Here is a 26,641-nt window from a genome sequence, read left to right as displayed (position 1 = left end):
TTGGAACCAGGAAATACCTGGAATAAAACCCCTTTCTTCTATACTGTATGAAAACCGCTTTTATAGCACCCAACAGTAGAAAAGCGTATTTCCTGTCGTAGCAGGTTCTCATGAGTGAGGTCCCTGAAGAGGGACAGGAAAGCAGAGGGTTGACAGGCAGAAAAGTAGTAAAGTGCATGGAGCACCCTGTGGAGGTGATCTCCAAAACCCACTTGTCCATAGTGATGGACTCCCAAGCCCACTGTAAGTAGTAAAGGCAGTCGCCGAACAGAGGAAGGTAGGTGAATAGATTGAGCTGGTAAGAATGGTGCTTGGAGATGGAAAGCTGCAAGGTCAAAAGGTTTTCTTCTCTAGAACCTCCGTGTCTTGCATTGTGGTTAGTATGATTTTTGGGCGATCGAGATTGGGTGGGACAAAATCTCTGGGCCATCTGGGATTTACAAAAAACTTTCTCTTGTGGGCAGGTGTATATATCCCAAGAGAACCTAAAGTAGCCCTGGAGTCCTTTAACATGTGCAGAGACTTGTCTATGTCATCAGCAAATAGTTTAGTACCATCAAAGGGGAGGTCCTCGACTGTACTGTGGACCTCCTTTGGAAATCCTGAAAAGCTGGAGCCTGAAGGCCCTCCTCATAAAACCAATGGGAAATCAAGTGGGCAGCAGTATCAACAGCATCAAGGAAGATTTGCAGAGATGTTCTGGCAAGCAGCTGGCCTTCTTCAATAATTGCCTGGAATTGCTCTCTATGTTCTGCTCGCAGATGCTCAATAAATGAGGTCTGCTTGGTGTAATTTGTATGATTGAATTTCACCAGTAAAGCTTGGCAGTTGACTATTCTGAATTGTAAAGTAACTGATGAATACGATTTTCTACAAAACAGGTCCACGCACTTATGATCCTTGTTACAGGATGCGAATTTACTGCCTCTCATGTTCGTTAACTACATCAATCACCAAAGAGTTAGGAGAGGGATGAGAGAATAAAAATTTGGAGTTCATAGACAGAACGTAATATTTCTTATCTGCTCTCTTGCATGTAGATAGAATTGTGGCTGGAGTGTGCTAGATAACCTTTGCAGGGTCCAGTAGAGCATCATTAACAGGAAAGGTAAAGCAGGGAGATGAAGCTGTCTGAAGGATGTCAAGCAGCTTATGATGTGATTCTTTGACCTCCTTGTCTCTTGACAAGGTCCTGAAACTACTTGCAGTTGTTTGCCAGGGATGGAGGAGGTGGCATAACTGCTACAGCAGGGTTGAAGAAGAGATGCTGGCCAGTGGAGAGACAGCTTCATCAGCCCTAGCTTCCTGTTCCACAAAGATTTCTTCCCGAGATTCCAGTTTCCTAGAAAGGGAGGGTGATGAAGGTTGTCTATCTCTGTGACAGATGGTGCTCAAGGCCCTAGAGAATTGCTGGCAATAAGTCATCCAATGATCCCAGTATGACTGAGGAGGTGGTGCATATGGCATGAGTGGAGGCATCCATGGGTGTTCATACCAGTGAAATGGTGGTTATAAACACCTCTCATGAGTGATACCAATCTCCTCAGAGACCTCTGGAAAAGAACCTCTATATAATGGAGAGGAGAGCATTGCACAGATATTGGGGAGACTGAGAAAAGATCTTCATCAGAATCCTCCTCTTGTAATCACTCTATGGCAGTGGAGTGCTATGGAGAGCTTGAGAGACAGTCTTTGGAAGTCTTATGAGAGGAATTTTGGGTCTTCCTCTTAGATGCCCTCAAGGAGTACGATGTGGAGATAGTGGAAGCAGTGAATTTACCTGGAGACCAGGGAACTGGGGGAGGAAGTCTCCTGCCCAGTGTCAGAGGCAGGGCACAGTGAGCTGTCCATCATGAGAAATTGAAGTTTGATCTCCCTATTTTTTCTGGCTCTAGATTTTAATGCCAAACAGAAGTGGCACTTTTGGGAAATATGAGATTCCCTGAGGCAACAGATGCACTGGGAGCATTCATCATTCACCAGGTTACCTCCCAGCACAACAGGCAACATTTGAAACTGGGGAAACTGGGCATGCCCTTCCAGTAAAGAAAATTTCTCCCCTCCTTGGAGTTTATCCATTAGCTATATATAAAAAGGTGTTTTGTTTTGTTTTTTAAAGCTACTACAACTAAAATTACTAAGTACTAAACACTAAATACCACTAAGAACAACTATAATAAACTAACTATTAAAAGAGCTAAGAGGACACAGTTGAGGTAAAACTCAGCGAGGAAAACTGCTAAGGCTCTGTCTCAAGCCGAGGCAATTGAGAAGGAACTGAGGGCAGTTTGCCAAGGAAGTGCTATATCACAAGAGCTCAGAGCACAAGACTGAGTAACTTGCATGCCCAGACTGAACAGACATTGCTCTGAAAAATCTATGATCAAAGCAAGCACATCTAGAATGGAGCATCCATAGGGACACTACTTGAAGACTCCGTTTTGTGGATATATTTAGCATATTGGCTAAAACAGGTAAATTATGTGATCATTTGCATAGCTCTATAATCCCATTGTACACAACCCTAGTTGGGTTCCATTTCTGAACAAAATTTTAGCAGTTAAAAATATATTTTAAGTCTTTACTAATAAGTAGGTTCATTCTAACAGTAGCTAGGAGTTTTTTTCCAAATACTATAATCAGTGCATAAACACTGAGCTGTTTTTCATCGTAGGACAGAAAGCTGCCTGTGTCACCTCCTTCTTGCCAGAGTATATACCTCTGTAAACATTCTATGGAACTGCAGAACTTCTCAGAAAATTATTTTTGACTAATAGTGTACCTGAGGTTTGGGGGCGGGGGAGGGGAGAGAGCGAGAGAGAGAGAGAGAGAGAGAGAGAATGTGTGTGGGGGCGGTATTTGCACATTGTACTACCTGCATAAGAAGTTTGCTGCTCTAAGCTCTGCAGATCAATTTATGACCCATATTGTACGAAAGGGGACCAACAGCAGCAAAATAAGACAAAATAGTAAACAAGTAAGACCTATTAGCTTTTATGACCATCAATCAGTGAAAAATAACTGAGAAAATAATTAAAGAGAAACTAATAAGCATCAGAAAAGGGTATAATCTGATGATGACAAACCAGAACCACTTTTGTAAATGGTAAATCATATCTCCAGCATTAGAATCATAGAATATCAGGGTTGGAAGGGACCTCAGGAGGTCATCTAGTCCAACCCCCTGCTCAAAGCAGGACCAATCCCCAACTAAATCATCCCAACCATGGCTTTGTCAAGCCTGACCTTAAAAACTTCTAAGGGAGGAGATTCTACCACCTCCCTAGATAAATTAGATTCCTTTGAAAGAGTTAATTGCACACAGCATACATATAGTAAAACATTTCTCCTACATGCACACTTTCTACATCTTTGCCTCTTAATGGATATGTTTCATATTAAAAATAACAGATGTAACACAATCATAGCCACATTTAAAGGCTGCATGAAGTTTATTTTTAGAGCAAATACATACTGTACTTTTCTACATCTAAACTATACCGTCATCTACTTTTTGATTAGATCATAGGCGTACGTCATTTTACAGACTGAAGAACAGTATTAAAGCAAAGTTCCAATAAGCTAATTCAATATCTTTCAAAATTCACTTCCTTCCACCTGCCTCTTCCATCTTTAAATCACAATGGATACCAAGAGAATACAGAGAGGAATTGTATCTGGTTTCAGAGGAAAGTAACAACGCATTCCTGGACCCAAAAATGCTTAATTAAATGGAATTATGATTAGGAATACATATCAAATACATACACTATTGAGGGAAGATTTACAAAGACATGGGCCACAGCACCTCATTCCCATTGACTTTCAGTGGGAATGAGACCTTTGAAAATCTTCCCCAGAATATCTAATAAAATATGTTAAACTAAACATTTGGATCTTAAGGAACACTGACAGCTTAATTTATTAGTTAACTGACTTGGGAAACTGTGTGTTTAGTTGTTTATTTTAAACTGAAGGGGATCTTTTGTTTTTGTTATTAAAGTAGTAAACATTCCCAGAACATATATAATCACCAGCCTAGAAGCACAAAGAGCATAGCCAATAAGAGTATGCCCCTCCTGCAAGTGTCAGAGAGCACATGGTATCACTGATGTATCAAGCTCCTCCTGCAATCTGGCTCTTGAATGTTTCCCTACCTGTTTAGGTGGTGGTGGAGTCAGGATAATTAAGGCATCCGCCTTCGCAGCTCCCACTGGCCACCGTTACCAGCCAATGGGAGCTGAGGAGTCGGCACGCAGGGCAGGGGCAGCACACAGAGACCCACTGGCTCCCCCCCAGGGGCTGCAGGGATGTGTCAGCAACTTCCAGGTGTGGTGTGGAGCCAGGGTAGGCAGGGAGCCTGCCTTAGCCTTGCCGGACTTTTAGTGCCTAAAAATCTCCCGGTTTGGCTTCAGTAGCCTCTGGGAGATAGAGGGAGTGATCAGTGGGGCCCGTGGACCTCCCAGAGTACCCTCAGTGACCCGCAGGGGTCCACAGACGCAAGTTTGAGAAACATTGCACTAGATCGTATCATTGCTTCAGGGGAATGAGATTCGGAGTGAATCAAAGGCCCCTTCTGCAGAAGAGAAGTCCTTCATGACTGGTTTGTTGGAGCACCATATGGTATTGTGAGGGGCACCATGTGTGGAGATTAAGGAGACCTTGAGTACATGCAGGTTCCATTCCAGTTCACGAACATGATACAAGATATGCTTGTGCTAATTTACATAAATACCATGTGCCAAATGTTCTTCAATTTTTTGCAATTCATTGTATGAAAACAGGTTGTAAAACTTTAGAAAAATAAATCCAATTTGAAAACAAACGTCACTGATATTTCTGAAATGTTTTCAATAGAAAATAAAAAATTTATTTTAAAATGTAATTTTTAAGTTGACAGCAGCCCGCAGTTTCTAAAAACAACCTTAACTGACTCTGTGTATTCCCTTCACCTTCATTTAATGAAGAACTGGTGTAAATATTACAACTCTACAAACTTTTCGTATCTGTTAACAAGTGAAAAAGAGACAAGGTGAGGTAATCTCTTTTATTGGACCAATAATATTACTGTCCTCACCCACCTTGTCTCTCTAAGAGACAATATACTGGGACAGACACAGTTACAACTACACTGCATAGGAATGAAAACTAATAGATTCTATGTATGTGCCTCAACATATTCTGGCGATCATGTCATTTTGGCATCAGCAAGCAATGTGAGGAGGGATAAAAGTATGTGTGTCGGTGGCTGGGGGAGAGAAGGTCTTAGAGTCAAAGGGAAAATGGATGATGTAAATACAATGAGCTTTCTAGAGCCACAGAGGGTGGATGGAGTAGGATTGGTTAACCCTTTCACAAAGGAATGATAGGGAACAGAATTGCTTCTGTACTATACGTTAATGTTGGTAAAATGTTTAATATGAAAAGTACTGTATAAGTATTAAAAGGTCTATACTGGTAAAGATATTCACATGTTTTGCCACAAACATCAGGTAGTCTGAGGGAGGGTCTGTGGCTGAAATGAGGAGTTACTTGAATCTGTTAAATTTAACATATGAGGTAAAGTTTTGGAGTTAACAGAAAAATTATAGATTAGACTTAATGATTGAGAGAAAGGAAGTTTGTGGATATAGGATGAGTTGATACAGGATAAGAGTTAAAGTTAATTGCAGAACCTTAAAACAAAAGTTTCCAGGCTTTTTTAATTTACTTAAATGTTTCAACAACATTGCTTTAATTTATTTGGTAGTATTTACAAATTTAAATGGCCGTGTAAAAGGAGGAAGATTTATGTCTGATAATGTCAAACAACGTAGTTTTATGAAAGAACAAAAGTAGTTACCTTGCACCCTGCTAGTAGAGTTAATAAACATTACAGACTGTGTATATATAACACTATGGCTCTAGTTGGGTCATTGGCAGTGAGAAGTGAAATTGGGACCTCTGGATCTTAAAGCATGAGCTTCTATTGCATGACCTAAAAGATCCAGCTTTGCTGGTTCAAAGCCAGCAGCAAACTCATGAACCTCTGTTTAGCATAGCCACTACTTGAGGAGGACAAGCAACACACTGAATCGACACAGGTTACACATGACTGAGTATAAAATATTCATTTATGACAATGACTATAGCAAGATATAGTTATAAATAGCTATAAATATAATTATCAAAAGAAAGCAGAATTCTTACCTTACAAAAGAGCTTAAAAGAAGTCCAACAAACCCCACTGCAGCTCCAACAACGGCTATTATTCGACAACCAAATATGTCTGTGAATACACTGACTATGGGAGAGCAGAAGAAAATCATTCCCATGGACAGGGAACTCACCCAAGCTGTAGAAAATACAGGGTTGTTATTAAGAATAGGAGATTGATTCAAGCTTTCAATTATATGATGTAAGAACAGATTGTAATAGTTTTGTTTTAATGGAAACAACATGGAAGCATATGGTAAAAATAGAATCATAGAAATATAGCACTGGAAGAGACCTCAAGAAACATAGGCTCAATTCTGTGGGTGCTCCGGGCTGGAGCACCTATGGAAAAAATAGTAGATGCTCAGCACCCACCAGCCATAGCTGTTCCTTGTCCCCGCTCATCAGCTGATGGCAGGGGCACCGCCACCACTACCCAGCAGCTGATGGGGACTGCGCCGCCACCAAAGAAGCTGATAGGGAGTGCTGCTGCCAAACAGCTGTTTGGCGGCTCACGGAGGGACTTAGGGGAGGGTGAAGAGAGGCGGTTGAGCAGGAACCTTGCGGAGGGACTGGAATGGGGGCAGGAAGAGGCAGGACAAGGGTGGGGCCTTGAGGGGAGGGGCAGAATGGGGGCAGGGCGTCATGGCAAAGCAGGGGTTGAGCACCCCCGGCAAAAAGGAAAAGTTGACGCCTGTGTCAAGAGGTCATCTAGACTACCACCACTACTACCACCCAGCCACCCACCCTGAGGAAGGCCAACAAACACCTAGATCATCTCTGTCAGTGTTTATCTAACCTCTCCTTAAAAAACTTCCAGTTATGGGGATTCTACAATCTGCAACCTGTTTCAGTACTTAACTATTTCTACTATAAGGAATTTTTCTAACCTGAATGTTCCTTGCTACAGATTAAGCTGATTTTCGCTTGTACTTCCTTCAGTGGACATGGAAAAAAATTGATCACCATCCCCTTGGTAACAGTCCTTAACATATTTGAAGACTGTTGGCAAGGCCTTCTTTTGTCTTCTTTTCTCAAAACTAAACATACCCAGTTTTTTAACTTTTCCTCATATGTCAGGTTTTCTAAACTTTTATCATTTGTGTTGCTCTCCTCTGGACTCCCACCAATTTGTTCACATCTTTCTTAAAGTCTGGTGCCCAAAATTGGACACAATACTCCAGCTGAGGCCTTACTAGTGCCAAGTTCGGAGGAAAACTACTTCCCAGGTCTTGCATACAACACTCCTGTTAATACAGCTCAGAATGATACCGAAGACCTGAAGAAGAGCTCTGTAAGCTCGAAAGCTTGTCTCTCTCATTAACAGAAGTTGGTTCAATAAAAGATACTACCTCACCCACCTTGTGTCTCAGCAAGATATTAGCCTTTTTAGAAACCACATCATGTTGTTTGCTCATATTAAACAGGTGAAGATCTACTATAACCCCCAGATCCTAGTCAGCCGTACTACTGCCTAGGCAGTTCTCCATTTTGTAGTTGTGCATTTGATTTTTCCTTCCCAAGTGAAGTACTTTGCACTTCACTTAATTTCATTTTATTGAATTCAGACCAATTCTCTAATTTATCAGGATTGTTTTGAAGTCTAATCCAGCCCTCCAAAGTGCTTGCAACCCCTCCAGGCTGGGTGTCATCTGTAAATTTTAGAAGCATATTCTCCACCTCAATATCCAAGTCATTAATGAAAATATTTAACTGTACCAGCCCCAGAACAGACCCCTGCAGCGCCACACTAGATATGCCCTTGCAGTCTGACAGCAAACCATTGACAATTACTCTTTGAGTCCTGTCTTTCAACCAGTTAGGGTGGGTACTTTATAGTATTTTCATCTAGACTACATTTCCCTAGTTTAGGAAAACGTCATGTGGGATTGTGCCACAAGCCTTATGAAAATCAAGATAAAACACATTACTGCTTCCCCCTATCCACGAGACCAGCAGTCCCCAAACTTTAGAGGGTCACAGCCCCTTTACCCATCTGCGCCCCCTTCCCCATCCCCAGAGCTGGGGCCAGGAGCGGGGCCGTGACTGTGGGGGGACGGGGACGGGGGACACGTACTGGGATAAGGATGGCCAAGGCTGGGACTGCAGCTGGGGGTGGGTCTGGGAATGGGACCGAGGCTGAGGACAAGAGTGGAGCAAGCAGCCGGGCCTGCAGCAAGGTGAGGCTCTGTTCCCAGCCTTGCCCCAAGCCTTGGCCCCAGGCCAGGAGCAGAGTTATGCGGAGGTTAGGGTCAGGGACAGGAGCCGGGGACACAGCTGGGGGCAGGTCCAGAACAGATCTGGGGATGGGACCAGAGCAGAGCTGGGGGCAGGGAGCGCTCCTTCCCTGCCCCCTGTGGGGACTGGCCCATGCCCCGCCATGCCCCCTAGATGTTCTTCCACACACACCCAGGGGGGGTACACCTCACACTTTGGGGACCTCTGGAGTAGGCCAATAAATCTGTCAAAGAAAGAAATTTGCACGATTTATTCTTGACAAATCGTTGGCCGTTATCTATCTACCTACTATTTTCTAGGTGCTTACAAATTGATTATAGAATCATAGAATCATAGAATATCAGGGTTGGAAGGGACCCCAGAAGGTCATCTAGTCCAACCCCCTGCTCAAAGCAGGACCAAGTCCCAGTTAAATCATCCTAGCCAGGGCTTTGTCAAGCCTGACCTTAAAAACCTCTAAGGAAGGAGATTCTACCACCTCCCTAGGTAACGCATTCCAGTGTTTCACCACCCTCTTAGTGAAAAAGTTTTTCCTAATATCCAATCTAAACCTCCCCCATTGCAACTTGAGACCATTACTCCTCGTTCTGTCATCTGCTATCTGCTATTATTTAGTAATTGTTCAAGCATCTTTCCAGGTATCAAAATTAGGCTGACTGGCCTATAATTCCCCAGGTCCACTTTGTTCCCCTTTTAAAGACAGGCATTAAGCTTGCCCTTCTCCAGTCCTCTAGAGTTAATATTTCAACATGAACCTTAACAGCAGCAGAAATTGAAATCTGGGTAAATTTAATATGTTAAGTAAAATTGGGAGCTACCTGCACCAGTAATGCAATTGACCTACAAACACTTTTTGCAATTTTCCCCCCAAGAGATCATCCAGCATTCAAATTTAATTGCTTGACTTTCTTCCAAGGTAACTTTCTTAGTTCACTCTCAGCCCCATGCTTCTTCTTTAATTTGTGATTTTCTCCTCCAAGAGAGCAATGAAGTCACCTCACATGATCAGGTCTCAAACCCTGTTCTAGAATAAAAGGGTCTGAAATGTTTGGAACCAGAGGCACTGACTGAGTTCTCAGGGGTGCTCGACCCCCGCTGTACCCTAGCCCCACCCCACTCCACCCCTTCACCCAAAGCCCCACCCAGCCCTGCCTCTTTCTGCTCCCCCTCCGCCCCCTCTCCGAAGTACACCCCCTCTCCCTCCACCTCTTCCTGCCCCTGCTCCTCTCCTTCCCCCTCCAGCGCCTCCTGCATGCTGTTGAACATCTAAAATGTGTTCTATGGTGGTGTCCTCCAGACACATGGGAAACACCTACATGACCATGGGATGAAAACTGGAGTTGAAGAGTATAAGGAGACAATGTTTTTACATGTGGACAAGGAGCTCAGGTTGAGACCACTAGTTTATTAATATATGTTAATTACTGTTTTGTGGTAGCTCAGTAACAATGTCAGACACTTAGAGATGGGAACATTTCAAAAGGTTTGGTTAAGATGCTTACTCAAACATCTGATTTGCAAAATGGCATGAACAAATCAAGAGAACAGGAACATCACATAAGACAGAGTACTTCCTGTTTCTGCTTGAACCACAGTTACCATGACAAAGGTTATTCTCATGGTATTTCAGCACACTTTCTCTTTCAGTTCTGCCTAGAAGTAGAAGGTGGTGCAAAACTAGAGAAAATAAGTTAACCGAATGAATAAGTCTCAAAAAAGTTTAGATCAAGAAACTGTACTTGTAATAGTGAGATGCTCCCACTAGGAATCTCAGGTATTTTCTGTATGTCAAGTGACAAAATATTAGAAAGACAAAGTGGGTGGAGTAATATTTTTCAATCGGACCAGCTTTTGTTGGTGAGCAATGAAAGCTTTCAAGCTACACAGAATTCTTACAGAAATTGGTCCAGTAGAAAATATTACCTTACCCACCTGTCTCCCCAATGTCCTGGGGCCAAGATGGCTACAACAACACTGCATACAGGTGAACAGATATGTGAAAGAAGGCATGTTGCATGTCAAAAGCCACAAACCAGTTTTATTTGTAGATTCTAAGATCAGAAGGGACCATTGTGATCATACAGATAATCATTGTGATCAATGTGATAATACAGGCCACAGAACTTCCTCAAAATAATTTCTATAGCCTATTTTTTAGAAAAATATCCAATTTGGTTTAAACATTGTCAGTGATGGAGAATCTACCATTACCCTTGGTAAACTGTTCCAATGGTTAATTACTCTCACTATTAAAAATTTACTAAATTTCCAGTCAATTTGTCTGGCTTCAAATACCAGACATTGGATCCTGTCAAACCTTTCTCTGTTAGACTGAAGAGACCATCATCAAATATTTCTTCCCCATACAGATATTTGTAGACTAATCAAGCCTCCCTTTAATCCTCTCTCTGTTAAACTAAATAGATTATGCTCCTTCACTTTATCACTATAAGAAATGTTTTCTAATCCTTTAATGATTCTCATGGCTCTTCTCTGAACCCTCTACAATAGATCACTATACTTCTTGAATTGTGGGAACCTGAACTGGACACAGTATTACAGCAACAGTTCCACCAGTGCCAAATACAGAGGTAAAATAACCTCTTTACTCCTATTCAAGATATCCCTGTTTAAGCATCCAAGATCACATTATCCCTTTTGGCCACAGCATCACACTGAGAGCTAATATTCAATTGATATTCATCACCATTGCCAAATCTTTTTCAGAGTCATGGGTTCCCAGGACATTTTATTCCTAAGTGTGTAAATTTAGCTGTAATAAAACACATATTTTGTTTGCTTCTGTCCAGCTTACCATGTGACCCAGATCGCTCTGTAATGGTGACCTGTCCTTTTCATTAATTTACCACTCCTCCAATTTGTGTGTCATCTGCAAACTTTATCAGAAATGATTTTATATTTTCTTCCAGTCATTGATAAAAATGTTAACTAGCATAGGTCCAAGAACCAGTCCCTCTGAGACAATACTAGAAACACACCCATTCTTTCAGTACCAAGTCAAATGCCTTGCAGAAGTCAAATGCCTTGCAGAAGTCAAAAAGTATGTTACATCAATCAACACTATCACCTCTATCAACCAAACTTGTAATCTCATCAAAAAAAGAAAGTTTGAAAGGATCTATTTGCCATAAACACATGTTGATTGGCATTAATTAATTCTTTATTAATCAAGTCCTATCACAACCACTCCATTATCTTCCCTGGCATTGATGAACAACTGACAGACCTATAACTAAAAAGAAAAGGGATCAGAGGATAATGGCTTGTAGAAAGTGGTGTTGGAGAGCTGCCTAGTAGCCTCTTGTTCATACTCCGACCTATTCATGATGACGACAGCACCTCCTTTGTCAGCCTTTTTGATTATGATGTCACAGTTGTTTCTGAGGCTGTGGATGGCATTGTGTTCTGCACGGCTGAGGTTATGGGGCAAGTGATGCTGCTTTTCCACAATTTCAGCCCGTGCACTTCGGTGGAAGCACTCTATGTAGAAGTCCAGTCTGCTGTTTCTGGCTACTAGGCAGCTCTCCAACACCACTTTCTACAAGCCATTACCCTCTGATCCCACTGAGAGTTACCAAAAGAAACTACAGCATTTGATCAAGAAACTTCCTGAAAAAGCACAAGAACAAATCCGCACAGACACACCCCTAGAACCCCAACCTGGGGTATTCTATCTGCTACCCAAGATCCATAAACTTGGAAATCCTGGACGCCCCATCATCTCAGGCATTGGCACCCTGACAGCAGGATTGTCTGGCTATGTAGACTCCCTCCTCAGGCCCTTCGTTACCAGCACTCCCAGCTATCTTCAAGACACCACTGACTTCTTGAGGAAACTACAATCCATTGGTGATCTTCCTAAAAACACCATCCTAGCCACTATGGATGTAGAAGCCCTCTACACCAACATTCCACACAAAGATGGACTACAAGCCGTCCGGAACAGTGTCCCCGATAATGTCACGGCTAACCTGGTGGCTGAACTTTGTGACTTTGTCCTCACCCATAACTATTTCACATTTGGGGACAATGTAGACCTTCAAATCAGCGGCACTGCAATGGGTACCCGCATGGCCCCACAGTATGCTAACATTTTTATGGCTGACTTAGAACAACGCTTCCTCAGCTTTCGTCCCCTAATGCCCCTACTCTACTTGCGCTACATTGATGACATCTTCATCATCTGGACCCATAGAAAAGAAGCCCTTGAGGAATTCCACCATGATTTCAACAATTTCCATCCCACCATCAACCTCAGCCTGGTCCAGTCCACACAAGAGAGCCACTTCCTGGACACTACTGTGCTAATAAGCGATGGTCACATAAACACCACCCTATATCGGAAACCTACTGACCGCTATTCCTACCTACATGCCTCTAGCTTTCATCCAGATCATACCACACGATCCATTGTCTACAGCCAAGCTCTACGATATAACCGCATTTGCTCCAACCCCTCAGACAGAGACAAACACCTACAAGATCTCTATCATGCATTCTTACAACTACAATACCCACCTGCTGAAGTGAAGAAACAGATTGACAGAGCCAGAAGAGTACCCAGAAGTCACCTACTACAGGACAGGCCCAACAAAGAAAATAACAGAACGCCACTAGCCATCACCTTCAGCCCTCAACTAAAACCTCTCCAACGCATCATCAAGGATCTACAACTTATCCTGAAGGACGACCCATCACTCTCACAGAGTGACAGGCCAGTCCTTGCTTACAGACAGCCCCCCAATCTGAAGCAAATACTCACCAGCAACCACACACCACATAACAGAACCACTAACCCAGGAACCTATCCTTGCAACAAAGCCTGTTGCCAACTCTGTCCACGTATCTATTCAGGGGACACCATCATAGGGCCTAATCACATCAGCCACACTATCAGAGGCTCGTTCACCTGCACATCTACCAATGTGATATATGCCATCATGTGCCAGCAATGCCCCTCTGCCATGTACATTGGTCAAACTGGACAGTCTCTACGTAAAAGAATAAATGGACACAAATCAGACGTCAAGAATTATAACATTCAAAAACCAGTCGGAAAACACTTCAGTCTCTCCGGTCACTCGATTACAGACCTGTGGTGGCTATCCTTCAACAAAAAAACTTCAAAAACAGACTCCAACGAGAGACTGCTGAATTGGAATTAATTTGCAAACTGGATACAATTAATTTAGGCTTGAATAGAGACTGGGAATGGATGACTCATTACACAAAGTAAAACTATTTCCCCATGTTATTTCTCTCCCCCCACCCCACCCCCCACTGTTCCTCAGATGTTCTTGTTAACTGCTGGAAATAGCCTACCTTGCTTGTCACCATGAAAGGTTTTCCTCCCCCCCCCCCCGCTGCTGATGGCTCATCTTAAGTGATCACTCTCCTTACAGTGTGTATGATAAAATCCATTGTTTCATGTTCTCTGTGTGTGTATATAAATCTCCCCTCTGTATTTTCCACCAAATGCATCCGATGAAGTGAAGTGTAGCTCACGAAAGCTTATGCTCAAATAAATTTGTTAGTCTCTAAGGTGCCACAAGTACTCCTTTTCTTTTTGCGAATACAGACTAACACGACTGCTACTCTGAGACCTATAACTAACACAGGTCATGCTCTTTAACCTTTTTAAATACTGGTACAAAATTATCAATCTTCTGGAACTTCTCCAGTGTTCCAAGACTTATTGAAAATCAATTTTCATAACAAAAAAAAAAGTCTATTTAGTCTGAAATTGTCATGCCTATTGTGAGTTACTTTTTTTTTTAAATCACCTGTTATGAAAAAGAAAAAAATGGCTTTGTGTCTAAAGTGCGCAATTGGGAGTCAGGGGACTTGGATTTTATTCTCAGTTCTGCCAAATAATTGCTGAGACTTTTGTACAAATAATTTAACCTCCTGTCCCTCAGTTTCCTCCATCTGTAAACCACGGAATACTACTTACCCTATCTCAAAGTGGTATTGAGAGGCTTAATACACTAACATCACAGGCCCCTCGTATCTTATAGAAAAACTACAAAGGTATTTTTGGGGTGCTTTTTGTACCAAAATTTTTTTCCCCAAGTCAAAAAGAATCGAGTTTGACAGGTAAGTATAGCAATTGAATGACAAATTATTGACTTTATCCTTTTTGAAGAAACTTAGCCTCAAAATAAATTTAAGACATTTTAAACAGAGTACAGAATGTCCACAGCATATTAGTTTATTTAGCTTAAGACAGACAAGCCTGAGTGTAACGTCCTGACCATCTACAGGAATGGATATTTAAAAAAAAGACAACACACATTTAATTCAATCATTCATGGAATTCTCAATTTATTTTTGCCCAAATGAAAATGTATCAAGTCTTGCACTGGCCCTGCCCAAAAACTTTACTCACTATACTGCCCCTGCCACATAATTGTCTGCGGTTTCAAATACAAGTCACAATAAACATCCCAAACATACATATGCTGGAGTGTGAAAAAATTACAAATGCTGCTAGCAAGACTAATGGAAATTTTATGAGATGGTTTATGTAATTAAAAACAACATTTCTCCTGGCTACTGGCTCTCTTCCTGCACAGAACAGCGCTAGAATAGAACCAGAATATCACAGGTATGTATACAGCATACTAACTAACTTCTACATATGACTGCGTTCACATTTATACACAAAATGTTCTGACTGCCAAAGGAGAAAAGCAACTCTCCAGCAGTGTTCATAAGGTTGATTGCAATTTGGAACATGGAGGGAGAGAGGAAGGCTTATAAGTATCGTTCTTTTGAAACTAATCTGCAGCTGGGAAAGAAATAGGGTGTGCCACAAACGTATATGGGAACCGGCATATCAGCAGTTGCTCTACTGAGCCAGGGGCTAGTTTCACTGTTCAAAATCCTACTTAAACCATGACTCTCCCACTGGAGGGATGTATTGCACTCATTACAAGTTGGATCACACAGCAATTGCTACTGTTAAGATTGCCTAAGAATTTTCATTTTACAGGGCCTTTTTAATTGCTTCTTTGTCAAAATTTTCACCCTGTATGATAATGACGTCCACTTGAGGGTGAATTATTAATTTAGACCATAAACAGTTCCACAGTTTGATTATGAAGAGGGTAAAATAAAAAACAACATTGCTATTATTTAAAAAGTGTCTTAAAACAGTTTTAATTTGGAGTAAAAGTTAGAAATTCTGCACAGAAACTGTCCTTATGTTAAAAGAAAAGGAGTACTTGTGGCACCTTAGATACTAACAAATTTATTAGAGCATAAGCTTTCGTGAGCTACAGCTCACTTCATCCTTATGTTATACATGTACCTTGCAGTGGCAAGGCTGCCAATTTTGATTGGACATATTCCTGGAGATTTCATCACATGACAATCTTTAATTAAAAATTAATCTTTAATTCCTAGAGACTCCAGGACAATCCTGGAGGGTTGGCAACACTATACAGTGATCTAGTGAAAATCTGTTCTGACTTAGCAAAGTTATAGGGCTTTAAAGAAATAAATTTCATGCATGCAGAGTAATAAAATTTTCCTCAACAGAGCACATATAAAATGGGAGCCTTCCCTCTCCATTCAATGCAGTCACTGGCACACTTGCCTCCTTGAATAAAAAAAAGCTTACATTAAACAACATTTTACTGTTTTCTAGCTGCATTCCAAATCGTAGAATTTCTTCTTTTAAAAACAAAAAAAGGAAGTTAAAACTACATTCTAACAAATGTTAAGATTGCAAAAGTGAAGCAATCAAAAAAATCAGGAAATGGCAAAATCAAGGCTGTATGAGAAATCCTAAGTATGATCTCTTAATTAATAAAAGAAAATGTTTTTTGTAAGCATGTGGTAGTCAGCAGAATTCACTGACAAAAGACATTAAGGCAACAAGCTTAGGATTCAAAAAAGAATTAGGCATTATTATGCATAAGAAAAGTATCTGAAATTATACCAGCTAGGGCAAAAAAAATATATAGTGAAAATCAACATTCATGCTGCAAGACTTAAGCCTCCATTAACTGCCTGAAGTTAAGAAGAAAATCTCCCCAAAACATAGTATTGCATAATCAAGTCTCTTTTGGGAGGGCGCAGGAGCAGGGAAGAGAGAGTGACCAAGCTGAGATTTTCAAGATCTACTTCTGGTTTCTGGGACTGAGGGAGAGGGAAAGAGAGAGAGAGAGCACACACATGCTATATATAAAGTCTAGGCAGCAACATCATTACAATTCACCAGGTTCACCTACAGAAGATGTGAAATGCAGATGCTGACAGTCATTGCAGTAGAGGTGGAAGGAAAGGCACTCGGAAAAGGGGTAAAATATATCAGTTCCAAGCTTAATAGAGCAGCAGATTCTCATTAAGAAAAGAAACACTTTCAGGCAGGTTTCAGAGTAAGCAGCCATGTTAGTCTGTATCCGCAAAAAGAAAAGGAGTACTTGTGGCACCTTAGAGATTAACAAATTTATTTGAGCATAAGCTTTCGTGAGCTACAGCTCACTTCATTGGATGCATTTGGTGGAAAATACAGTGGGGAGATTTATATACACAGAGAACATGAAACAATGGGTGTTACCATACACACTGTAAGGAGAGTGATCACTTAAGATGAGCTATTACCAGCAGGAGAGCGGGGGGGGGAGGGGGGAGAAAACCTTTTGTAGTGATAATCAAGGTGGGCCATTTCCAACAGTTGACAAGAACGTCTGAGGAACAGTGGGGGGGAGGGGAAATAAACATGGGGAAATAGTTTTACTTTACTGTAATGTGTAACTTTACTTTCGGACAGGGAAACAAATTTTACTGGTATCAAATAAAATGAGAAATGTTATTTACCCTTACCAGTATTTGGAAGATATTATCTACAAAGATGAGTAACAGCTACTAAATTCTAATGCAGGGATCGGCAATCTTTGGCACGCGGCACACCAGGGTAAGCCCCCTGGCAGGCCGGGCCAGTTTGTTTACCTGCTGCGTCCACAGGTTCGGCCGATCGCGGCTCCCACTGGTCGCAGTTCGCCACTCCAGACCAATGGGGGCTGCGGGAAGCAGCGGCCAGCACATCCCTCAGGCCGCACCATTTCCCACAGCCCCCATTAGCCTGGAACGGCAATCGGCTGAACCTGGCCCGGCCTGCTAGGGGGCTTACCCTGGCAGGCCGCAGACCAAAGTTTGCCAGTCCCTGTTCTAATGCATTGTTCAGTGTGTGCACCCAAGAGATCTAGATCTTGCATCCTGGAAACAAGAGTGTAGCTCTTCCAGTGCACTAAATGCCCCAACAACAACTATGTGGTGAAACCAGACAATCACTATACTCTCAGATGAACTCACACAAGAAAATAAAGACAAAACATTATATCAGATGTGGGTGAACACTTTTCACAAAGCAAATCACTCTATATGTGACCTATCAGTAAAGCTATGTTTTAGTTATGGGTATTTTTAGAACAAAGTCATGGAGAGATCACGGGCAATAAACAAAAAGTCACAGCCCAGTGACCTATCCCTGACTTTTACTAAAAATACCTGTGACTAAATCTTACCTGCTGGGAAGGGAGCACTCCTGAGAACTGCTGCTCCTGGGGGGGTAAAGTGAAGGCCCAGGGACCAGCTGCCTGGGCTGTCAGAGCAGTGGCCGGTGCAGCTGGCTCCAGAACTTCCCCAGCTACTGGGATGGCCCTGGGTCAGCCACACCTGCTGCTGTAAAATTCACGGAGGTCAGGGAAAGTCACAGAAGCCATGACTTCAGTGACCTCTGTGAACGATTCACAAAGTGACCTCTGTGAACGATTCACCTATCAGTCCTCATCCTCAAAGGAAACCCATACAACACTTCCAAAAGATGAGTCTGGGAGCTTAAATTCATAATTTTGCTAAACACTAAAAATTGTGGTCTTAATAAAGATACTGGATTTATGGCTTATTATAACAATCTGTATCCTACTAACCCCCTTTTTTGTCCTATGACTACAGGCGTGCTAACAGGCCACTTCACCTTAAATGGTCTCCTTAGAATATGTGCTATTTATGCTAAACTATCTGTTTGCCCTTGTATTTAGCTGTGACACTCTGAGTACCTTTCCAAGTCCCAGGAAAAGCTCTGTATAGCTTGTCTCTTTCACCAATGGAAGTTGGTCCACCTTCTCTCTCTAATATCCTGGGACCAACTCAGCTACAACACTGCATATATCCTGGAAACAAGTAGATCTGCTTACATAAGCACCGCTGTAAGGTCTCCCGTGTAGCCGCTCTATGACAGAGGGAGAGATTTCTCCTGCCGGCATAATTAAACTACCCCTAATGAGCAGCAGTAGCTATCTCAGCGGGAGAGCGTCTCCCACTGATATAGGGCTGTCCACACCAGAGCTTTTGTTGGTGAAAAAAGAAAAGGAGTACAGCGTCTGTTGGTTAGAGGGGTAGTTCTTCACACCCATGACCAATAAAAGTGTTAGTGTAGACAAAGCCTAAATATGTGCAGGCTGTAAAATACAGAGAAATTTGACATTCGGTCTGTGAGATTATTTGCTGTTGTCATTTTGCCTAAAGAGCGACTCTTGACTTGTTTGTCCCTTTGTCCTCTCTCTTTCCTGAATCCTTTCCCAACTCCCTCCCTTTCTAATAAGGTGAACTCTGTGGCTGTTACCAAGATTTTAGTATAAAGTTCCTTGATTGTGTGAAAGTGTACTCTAATGCCAAGAGTAACAGCACCTGGATAACACAGAGAAAGGGTTTTTGAAAAAATTAGACCTCTCAGAGAGAAGTCGAAAGGATCAATTACCATCTCTGGGTGGTTAAATATTCAGAAGTTACTAAATGAAATAAGTTTCAGAGTAGCAGCCGTGTTAGTCTGTATTCGCAAAAAGAAAAGGAGTACTTGTGGCACCTTAGAGACTAACAAATTTATTAGAGCATAAGCTTTCGTGAGCTACAGCTCACTTCATCGGATGCATTTGGTGGAAAAAACAGAGGAGTCTCCTCTGTTTTTTCCACCAAATGCATCCGATGAAGTGAGCTGTAGCTCACGAAAGCTTATGCTCTAATAAATTTGTTAGTCTCTGTTTTTTCCACCAAATGCATCCGATGAAGTGAGCTGTAGCTCACGAAAGCTTATGCTCTAATAAATTTGTTAGTCTCTAAGGTGCCACAAGTACTCCTTTTCTTTAAATGAAATAAGTGGAGTGGATTCTGATGGAGCAGCAGATTCTCATTCAAACCAGATAAAATTGTGTAACAAACAAACAAAAATAAATGCCATCAAGTTGCGTTAGACCTCGCTTTACTCAGCCAATAAGGAATTGCCCATCTTGTGCTCCATATTAAATGAATAATATTCCTTGAATCAAGCATTCCAACAACAAATAATTTACTGGATAATTATTTTAGTCTAATAGTAGGATATCTAAGAAAACAAAACACAATGCCAAGATCATTTAAAATTAAGCATGTTAACTGATAATACAAGATGGGGGAGGTGAGAGTGGAGAGGAATTGCCAAAAATGCCTTTTTTAAAAAAATTACGTATAAAGTCAAGATTACCACTCTTCATTGGAATTTTTCAGCATTAAAACTCCAAACATATTGGATCATGTTAAGATTAACTGATGACCACAAGCTAGAGAGTATTTATTCAATCAGCAGAGTTCATCTCACCAAAACTGCTATTGCCTGCACATTAATGTAGTGGAAACTCGAATAGAGAACTTAACTGTCTGTAGCCAGCATCCCTACAAGCTGAGTCAGAAAGAGATTGCCTTCCTGGACAAGACGACAGGAGAGATGCAAAGCCTGGGTGAGCTACAAATCATTTCACATATTACAGAGCACATTTAATACTATTGAATTAACCCATCCAGCATCAGTAGAACAAGAACTGATATTGGTGAGGCTTTACTGCTAGGAAGCCAACCGTATTATTCCATCCTCTTTACTTGACATATGAAAATAGCAATTGCCATTTAGAATCAGATCAACAGTTCATCTAATTCAGAACCCTGTCTCCAGCAGTGGCCAGCACCAGATGTTTTGAAGAACGTGCAAGAAACCTGAAAATGAAAATTACAGAATAAATCCTTCGAGATTTTTTCTTCCCACTCCTCATGAGTCAGAGGTTGTTTTATATCACAAGCAGGAGAGGGGAGGGGGTTCATTCCGTTCCAAATGTTTGGAGGGTTTTTTGTTTGGTTTGTTTTAAATGCAATCCTAAAGTTAATGTGGATATTTTCATTAGCCATAACAAAAAAACAAAACGAAGAGACACGCACTTGCTGGAACTCTCATTCACTCCAAGGCCTTGTCTACAATTACAACTTGTACCTCTTTAACTGTTCTGTTATAGTTATACCAGTACAACTCCTTAGTTTTGATGCAATTATACTGGTATAAAGTGCTTATACTAGGGCTGTGTCTACACTGCCGCTTTCAGAGCTAAAACCTTAGTCGTTCAGGGGTGTGAGAAAACACTCCCCTGAGTGACAAAAGTTTTAGCACTGAAAAGCGCCAGCATAGACAGTGCTTTGTTCCCGGCGATAAAACTACCACCGCTCGTTCAGGGTAGTTATTTTGTTATTGCCAGGAGAGCTGTCCCCCTGCGATAAAGCATGACTACACTGCCCACATCACAGCACTGCTACGTGGGCAGTGTAGTCACACTTTATCGCCAGGGGACAGCTCTCCCGGTGATAAAAAATAACCACCCTGAATGAGGGAGTGGTAGCTTTATTACCAGCACTGACTATACTGGCACTTTTCAGCACTAAAACTTTTGTCGTTCAGGGGGATGGGGGTTTTTATACCCCTGAACAACTAAAGTTTTAGCACTGAAAGTGGCAGCCTAAGGGGTTGTACTGGTATACCTTTTTTTAAAAAAACAAAATAAAGAGAAACACATTCCTAATTAAAGTAGGTACACTAGTACAAAATTTGTACATAGACCAGGCCCATATTCCCCTGTACTTGCTCAGTTAGCTGTGTCTCACTTTGTTTGGGGATTCTGTCATTCTGAAACAAAAAGAAGAAAGAAAAGAAAAAGAACTGTGATTAAAAGCAAGCGATCACAGAGACAGCGGAAAATTATAAACAAACAGGTAAATATTATTATTAATAAACACTATTGCACACATACGAGTATATAAAAGCTAATTTCATGCTTATTACAGTATTTAGAGTTGCTCCTGGCATCCTTTTAAAGATAGAATTGCTTTAGCTTGTTAGCATACAAGCCTGTTTTGAAACAAAGCAGGAGGTTCAAGAACTACTTTGATGTTTACAAACCATTTCACCAAGTCTGATCCCAAAATAAAATTTTACTGAACTTTTTGAAAAGCTATGTTGCAAATTTCCTGGAGCAGTAAGTAAATGAAAAACATTTACATGTATTACAATGATTTTGCTATATTACGCGGATTTCACAATCTCTAACAAAAACTGAGTTTCCTTTTTTACGTTAAGACAAGGTTGACTGTGTATTTTTAAGCAAACCAAGGGGATGCAGCTGATGAACACACCCATGAAAAGAACAATATCTGAATCAAGTCAAACAACCCTACAGACTTCATTGTTTCAGTTAGGACCTGAAATAAAATTGTTTTAACAAAACCAAGGTAACAGAAGAGTTTTTATATTCTTTTAGCCTGTGTTCATGTAAATGCAGTGTTTGTGAAACTGAGGAACTACTAACATGAGCTAGAGCTAACTAAACCATCTGCAAGCTTCTGCACACAGTTGTGTACTTTAATTCTAAATTGCAACTGCTATTATCACAATCCTAAAATTCACTGGAGTAAAAATTTAAAGAAAGCTTGTCTCTCTCACCAACAGAAGTTGCTCCAATAAAAGATATTGCCTCACCCACCCAGTCTCTCTAATATTCTGGGACCAACACAGCTACAACAACACTGCATACATGGAGTAAAGACAGTGATGCCAGTAATGGCGAGATGGCTTTTAGATTGGGACAGATATTGGGATTGTGACACCAATAGTAATTTTTCTTTATTTCCTGTAAAGCAGCAGCTCATAAATTCCCTAACTCTCTGATTACAGAACTTCATCCTTTTGCCCCCACTGCTCAGACTGCCCCCTCTACATGATGGCCTCTATAAACTTTTTCAAGACACTACCTCATTCTAATACTTTTTTTAAAAAACACACTCCGCCAAAGTGAATTAAAATAACTGTCAACAACTTAATGGAAACATCAAGATACGCACAAGACCTGTTAAGTAACTGAGGAGATTATAAATATTGTCCTTTTCCTCTCCTACCATACTCATTTATAACAAAAACCCCAATTGTAACTTGTAAATTTCTTCGGCTTAAGAAATTTGCTGAGCATCATGTAGGACAGGTTGCGAAAAACTTTTTGCTGAGCGCCCCTTCAAAGATTCATGTTCCATGAGTACCTCCCCTCATAGGAGTGGGAGGGGTGCCAGGTACCCAGAGGTCCAGGTGTGGGTAGGAGAGAAGAAAGGGTGCCCAGAACCCACAAGGGGAGGGGAAGTATTCACCATCTAGCACCCTTACGCTCCCTGACGAGATGGGAAGGTTGCAGCTGCTGAGACCCAGCTCACCTGTCTCGCTCACTTCCCCCTGCACAGGGGAAATGAATGGGGACACACTGAAGGGCCAGGGTTGGGAGGAGAGCATAAGTCTCCACTCATGAGTACTGGCACCCCTGCCGACTCACGCCCCTCCTGACCCTGAAACTTCATTGCAGCTCCTTCTACATTCTCTGCCCAGGCACAATCTGACAAGGGCCAAGCTGAAGGAGGCTCTGTCCAGCAGGAGAGGCAGAACTCCTGGAATGTAGCTCAGCTGACCAGTTCTGGGCCTTTCACTCTCAACCCTCACTGCTCCTTCTCTGCCCTGCTTCCTAACCCATCTGGTTCCCCTTCTCTCGCAGTGTACCAGCTCCAAACCCTCCTCCTTCTTCCCAGGGAGTGAAGTTAATGGGAATTATCACCATAGTGTTCATACTGTGTCTATCTAGCATACACACCAACCTGACCCAGACTTCCAGACAATGGATAATTAGCCTGGTGACAGATGTTATGTAAGTGCAGGAAGCTATGTGGCCTAGCAAAGAGGGTCATGGTTTTGAGTGACTTAATTCATCAGTTTGCTTGTGGCATAGATTCTGTCTGCAAGGAGGTAGCCCTTTGCTGCAGACAAGTTCAGGATCATGCCCATGTGTAGGAATCAGAGTACAGTAACTCCTCACTTAACATTGTAGTTATGTTCCTGAAAAATGCTACTTTAAGCAAAATGATGTTAAGCAAATCCAATTTCCCCATAAGAATTCATGTAAATGGCGGGTGAGGGTCTAGGTTTCAGGGAATTTTTTTTCACCAGACAAAAGACATATGTATTTTACATGATTATCCATATGGGGGAGGGAGGAGAATATCGTCCAGGGTAGTATGTGTCTCTATCCCTCCTGGAGTATGAGGAAACCCAGTTGTCAGTTCCACCAGATCAGGTATCCCCACAGTGGTCCGTGGATCCTTATGGGGCCAAGCCAATATCTTCTGGGAGAGAGAGTCCCAACTTGACTGGTTGGTACCAGTGGATGTCAGTCCTTTGTCTTGCTAAAGGTCATGGTCAGCAATGGTGTTGGTACCACTGGAGCCTTGTTCCTGGGTACTTTCCCTTAATGGCTGGGAGGCTTAGGCAGACCTAAGTACTTGCATGTGAAGACTCACCCAACTCGGAAAGAGTCAGAGACAGATCCCTTCTCCTGGAAGCAGACTTAGAGGGGGATCTGTTTTTATGCCTTTGAAAGCACCTCTGACTTTCCTGAGAAGCCCAAAACAACAGGTGTTCAGATTATCTGCTCCAGCCTCTGTTTCAGAGCTCATGCTCAGAGGTGCACTGCATGATGCCTGCAGCCAAAGTACAGGAGTGTATCCCTGGCCTGGATCTGACTGGGGTCTCATGACTTTCTCCCTGAGGTATTTCCTCAGTTGGAGCTCTTGTCCTGCTCGGACAGCGGTGGAAGGAGCAACAGATATTGGACTTGGTGGAGATGAACCTCCTCAAGGAGGTTTAGAACATTACAGATATTTACTATTCCCAGAGTGGAAATTCAGTAATTAACAGCAGATATGCAGTGTCCAGTTGCTCACCCACTGGGGAGAAAAGGTGTTAAAAAAAAACATCTTTCAGGATGGCTTCAGTGGACTGCTTTAAAATACACTGTATTAACTAGTTCTTTATCACTTTTATAAACGACATAGGTTATAATGACCTCTATTGTAGTATTACCTCTTTAATTTTTTAATACTAGAGGCACTTAGACTTAAGGTTTTTTTTATTTATTTATTTCCGTTTTATTTATTTATTTAATTTATTTATTTATTTATTTGGATTAGCAGAAACTGCCAGCGAGTTTAACCTTGCCTTTATGTGCCTACTTTTTAATTAACCCTTAACTATCCCAAGCAGGTAGCCCTGGATATCTGAACAGCAGCAGTGAAATAGATATTCTTGTCAGTCAGAAGATGCTTGGATCCCAGGGTACACATTTTATTTCAGAAACACTATATGTTTCTGGAAATTCTCCCCCAATCCTCAGAATTTCCAGTTCACAAGAAAATTCAAAATATCAAAGTTACCTGAAAACCAGAAATCCTGAGTTTCAGCCAACTCTAACAAACATCCTTTATGCACTTTGTTGGAACGTGCATCTGATGTAATCATAGAAATGTAGGGCTCAAAGAGACCTTGAGAGATCATCAAGTCCAGCACCCTGCGCTGAAGCAGGACCAAATAAACCATACCTGACAGGTGTTTGTCTAACCTGTTCTTAAACAGTTCCAGTGATGGGGATTCCACAGTTTCCCTTAGTACCTAATCCAGAGCTTAACTACCCTTATAGTTAGAAAGTTTTTTCTAATATCTTACCTAAATCTCCCTTGCCGCTGATTAAGCCCATTACTTCTTATCCTACCTTCAGTGGACATGGAGAACAAATTATCACTGTCCTCTGTATAATAGCCCTGAACATATTTGAAGGCTTATCAGGTTCCCTCCCTAGGCTTCTTTTCTCAAGACTAAACATGTCGAGTTTTTTTTTTTAAACATTCCCTCATAGGTCAGTTTTCTAAACCTTTTTACATTTTTGTTGTTTTCACTTTGACTCTCTCCAATTTATCCACATGTTTCTTGAAATATGGTGCCCAGAACTGGACACAGTACTCCAGCTGAGGCTTCACCAGTGCCAAGCAGAGCAGGACATTCACCTTCCATGCCTTAAATACAACACTCCTGCTAATACACCCCAGAATGATATTTTGCAACTGCATCACATTGTTGACATATTCAAGTTGTGATCCACTATAGCCCCAGATCCTTTTCAGCAATACTACTGCCTAACCAGTTACTCCCCATTTTGTAGTTGTGCATTTGATTTTTCCTTCTGAATTGCAAACTTTTCACTTGTCTTTATTGAATGTCATCTTGTTGATTTCAGACCAATTTTCTAATTTGTCAATGTCATTTTGAATTTGAATCCTGTCCTTCAAAGTGCTTTCAACCCCTCCCATCTTGCTGTCATTTTCAAACTTTAGAAGCCTATCCTCCCACTCCACTATCCAACTCATTAATGAAAACATTGAGAAGTACCAGACCCAGGACAGACCCCTGTGGGACTCCACTAGATAAGTCCTCCTAGTTTGACAGTGAACCATAGATAACTATTCTTTGAGTATCATCTTTCAACCAGCTGTGCATCCACCTAATAGTAATTTCATGTAGACCACATTTCCTAAGTTTGCTTATGAGAATGTCACATGGGACTATGTCAAAAGCCTTACTGAAAATCAAAATAGCAATAGATTTGATGCCTCTCTTCCCCCATCCCCACAACTAGTCAGTAACCTTGACAAAGAAGGAAATTAGGTTGGTTTGGCACGATTTGTTCTTGACAAATCCATGCTGGCTAGTCCTTATAACATTATCCTCTAGATGCTCACAAATTAATTGTTTAGTAATGTATTCCAGTATCTTTCCAGGTATTAATGTTAGGTTGACTGGTCTATATTTCCCTGGGGTCCTCTTTGTTCCCCTTTTTTAAAAGATAGGTACTATGTTTCCCCTTCTCCAGTTATCAGGGACACCACCCATCCTCCATGAGTTCTCAACGATGATTGCTGAAGATTCCGACATTGCTTCAGCTAGTTCCTTCAATACCCTACAATG

At 41.6% G+C, this 26,641-nt stretch overlaps 1 protein-coding gene across 2 annotated transcripts in view; it reads right to left on the bottom strand.

Moving 5' to 3' along the window:
* The window catches only part of SLC16A10 (solute carrier family 16 member 10), a 166,170-nt gene that overhangs the window by 52,832 nt on the left and 86,697 nt on the right, over positions 1-26,641 (bottom strand). For both annotated transcript variants that reach the window (XM_038395398.2, XM_038395397.2), the window contains exon 2: positions 6,190-6,334. In XM_038395398.2, the coding sequence (XP_038251326.1) occupies positions 6,190-6,334 (145 nt within the window). The remainder of the gene's footprint in view (positions 1-6,189; positions 6,335-26,641) is intronic.

The sequence above is a fragment of the Dermochelys coriacea genome, chromosome 3 (assembly GCF_009764565.3).
Source record: "Dermochelys coriacea isolate rDerCor1 chromosome 3, rDerCor1.pri.v4, whole genome shotgun sequence".
NCBI lineage: Eukaryota > Metazoa > Chordata > Testudines > Dermochelyidae > Dermochelys > Dermochelys coriacea.
This window is presented reverse-complemented; position numbering and strand designations above follow the sequence as displayed.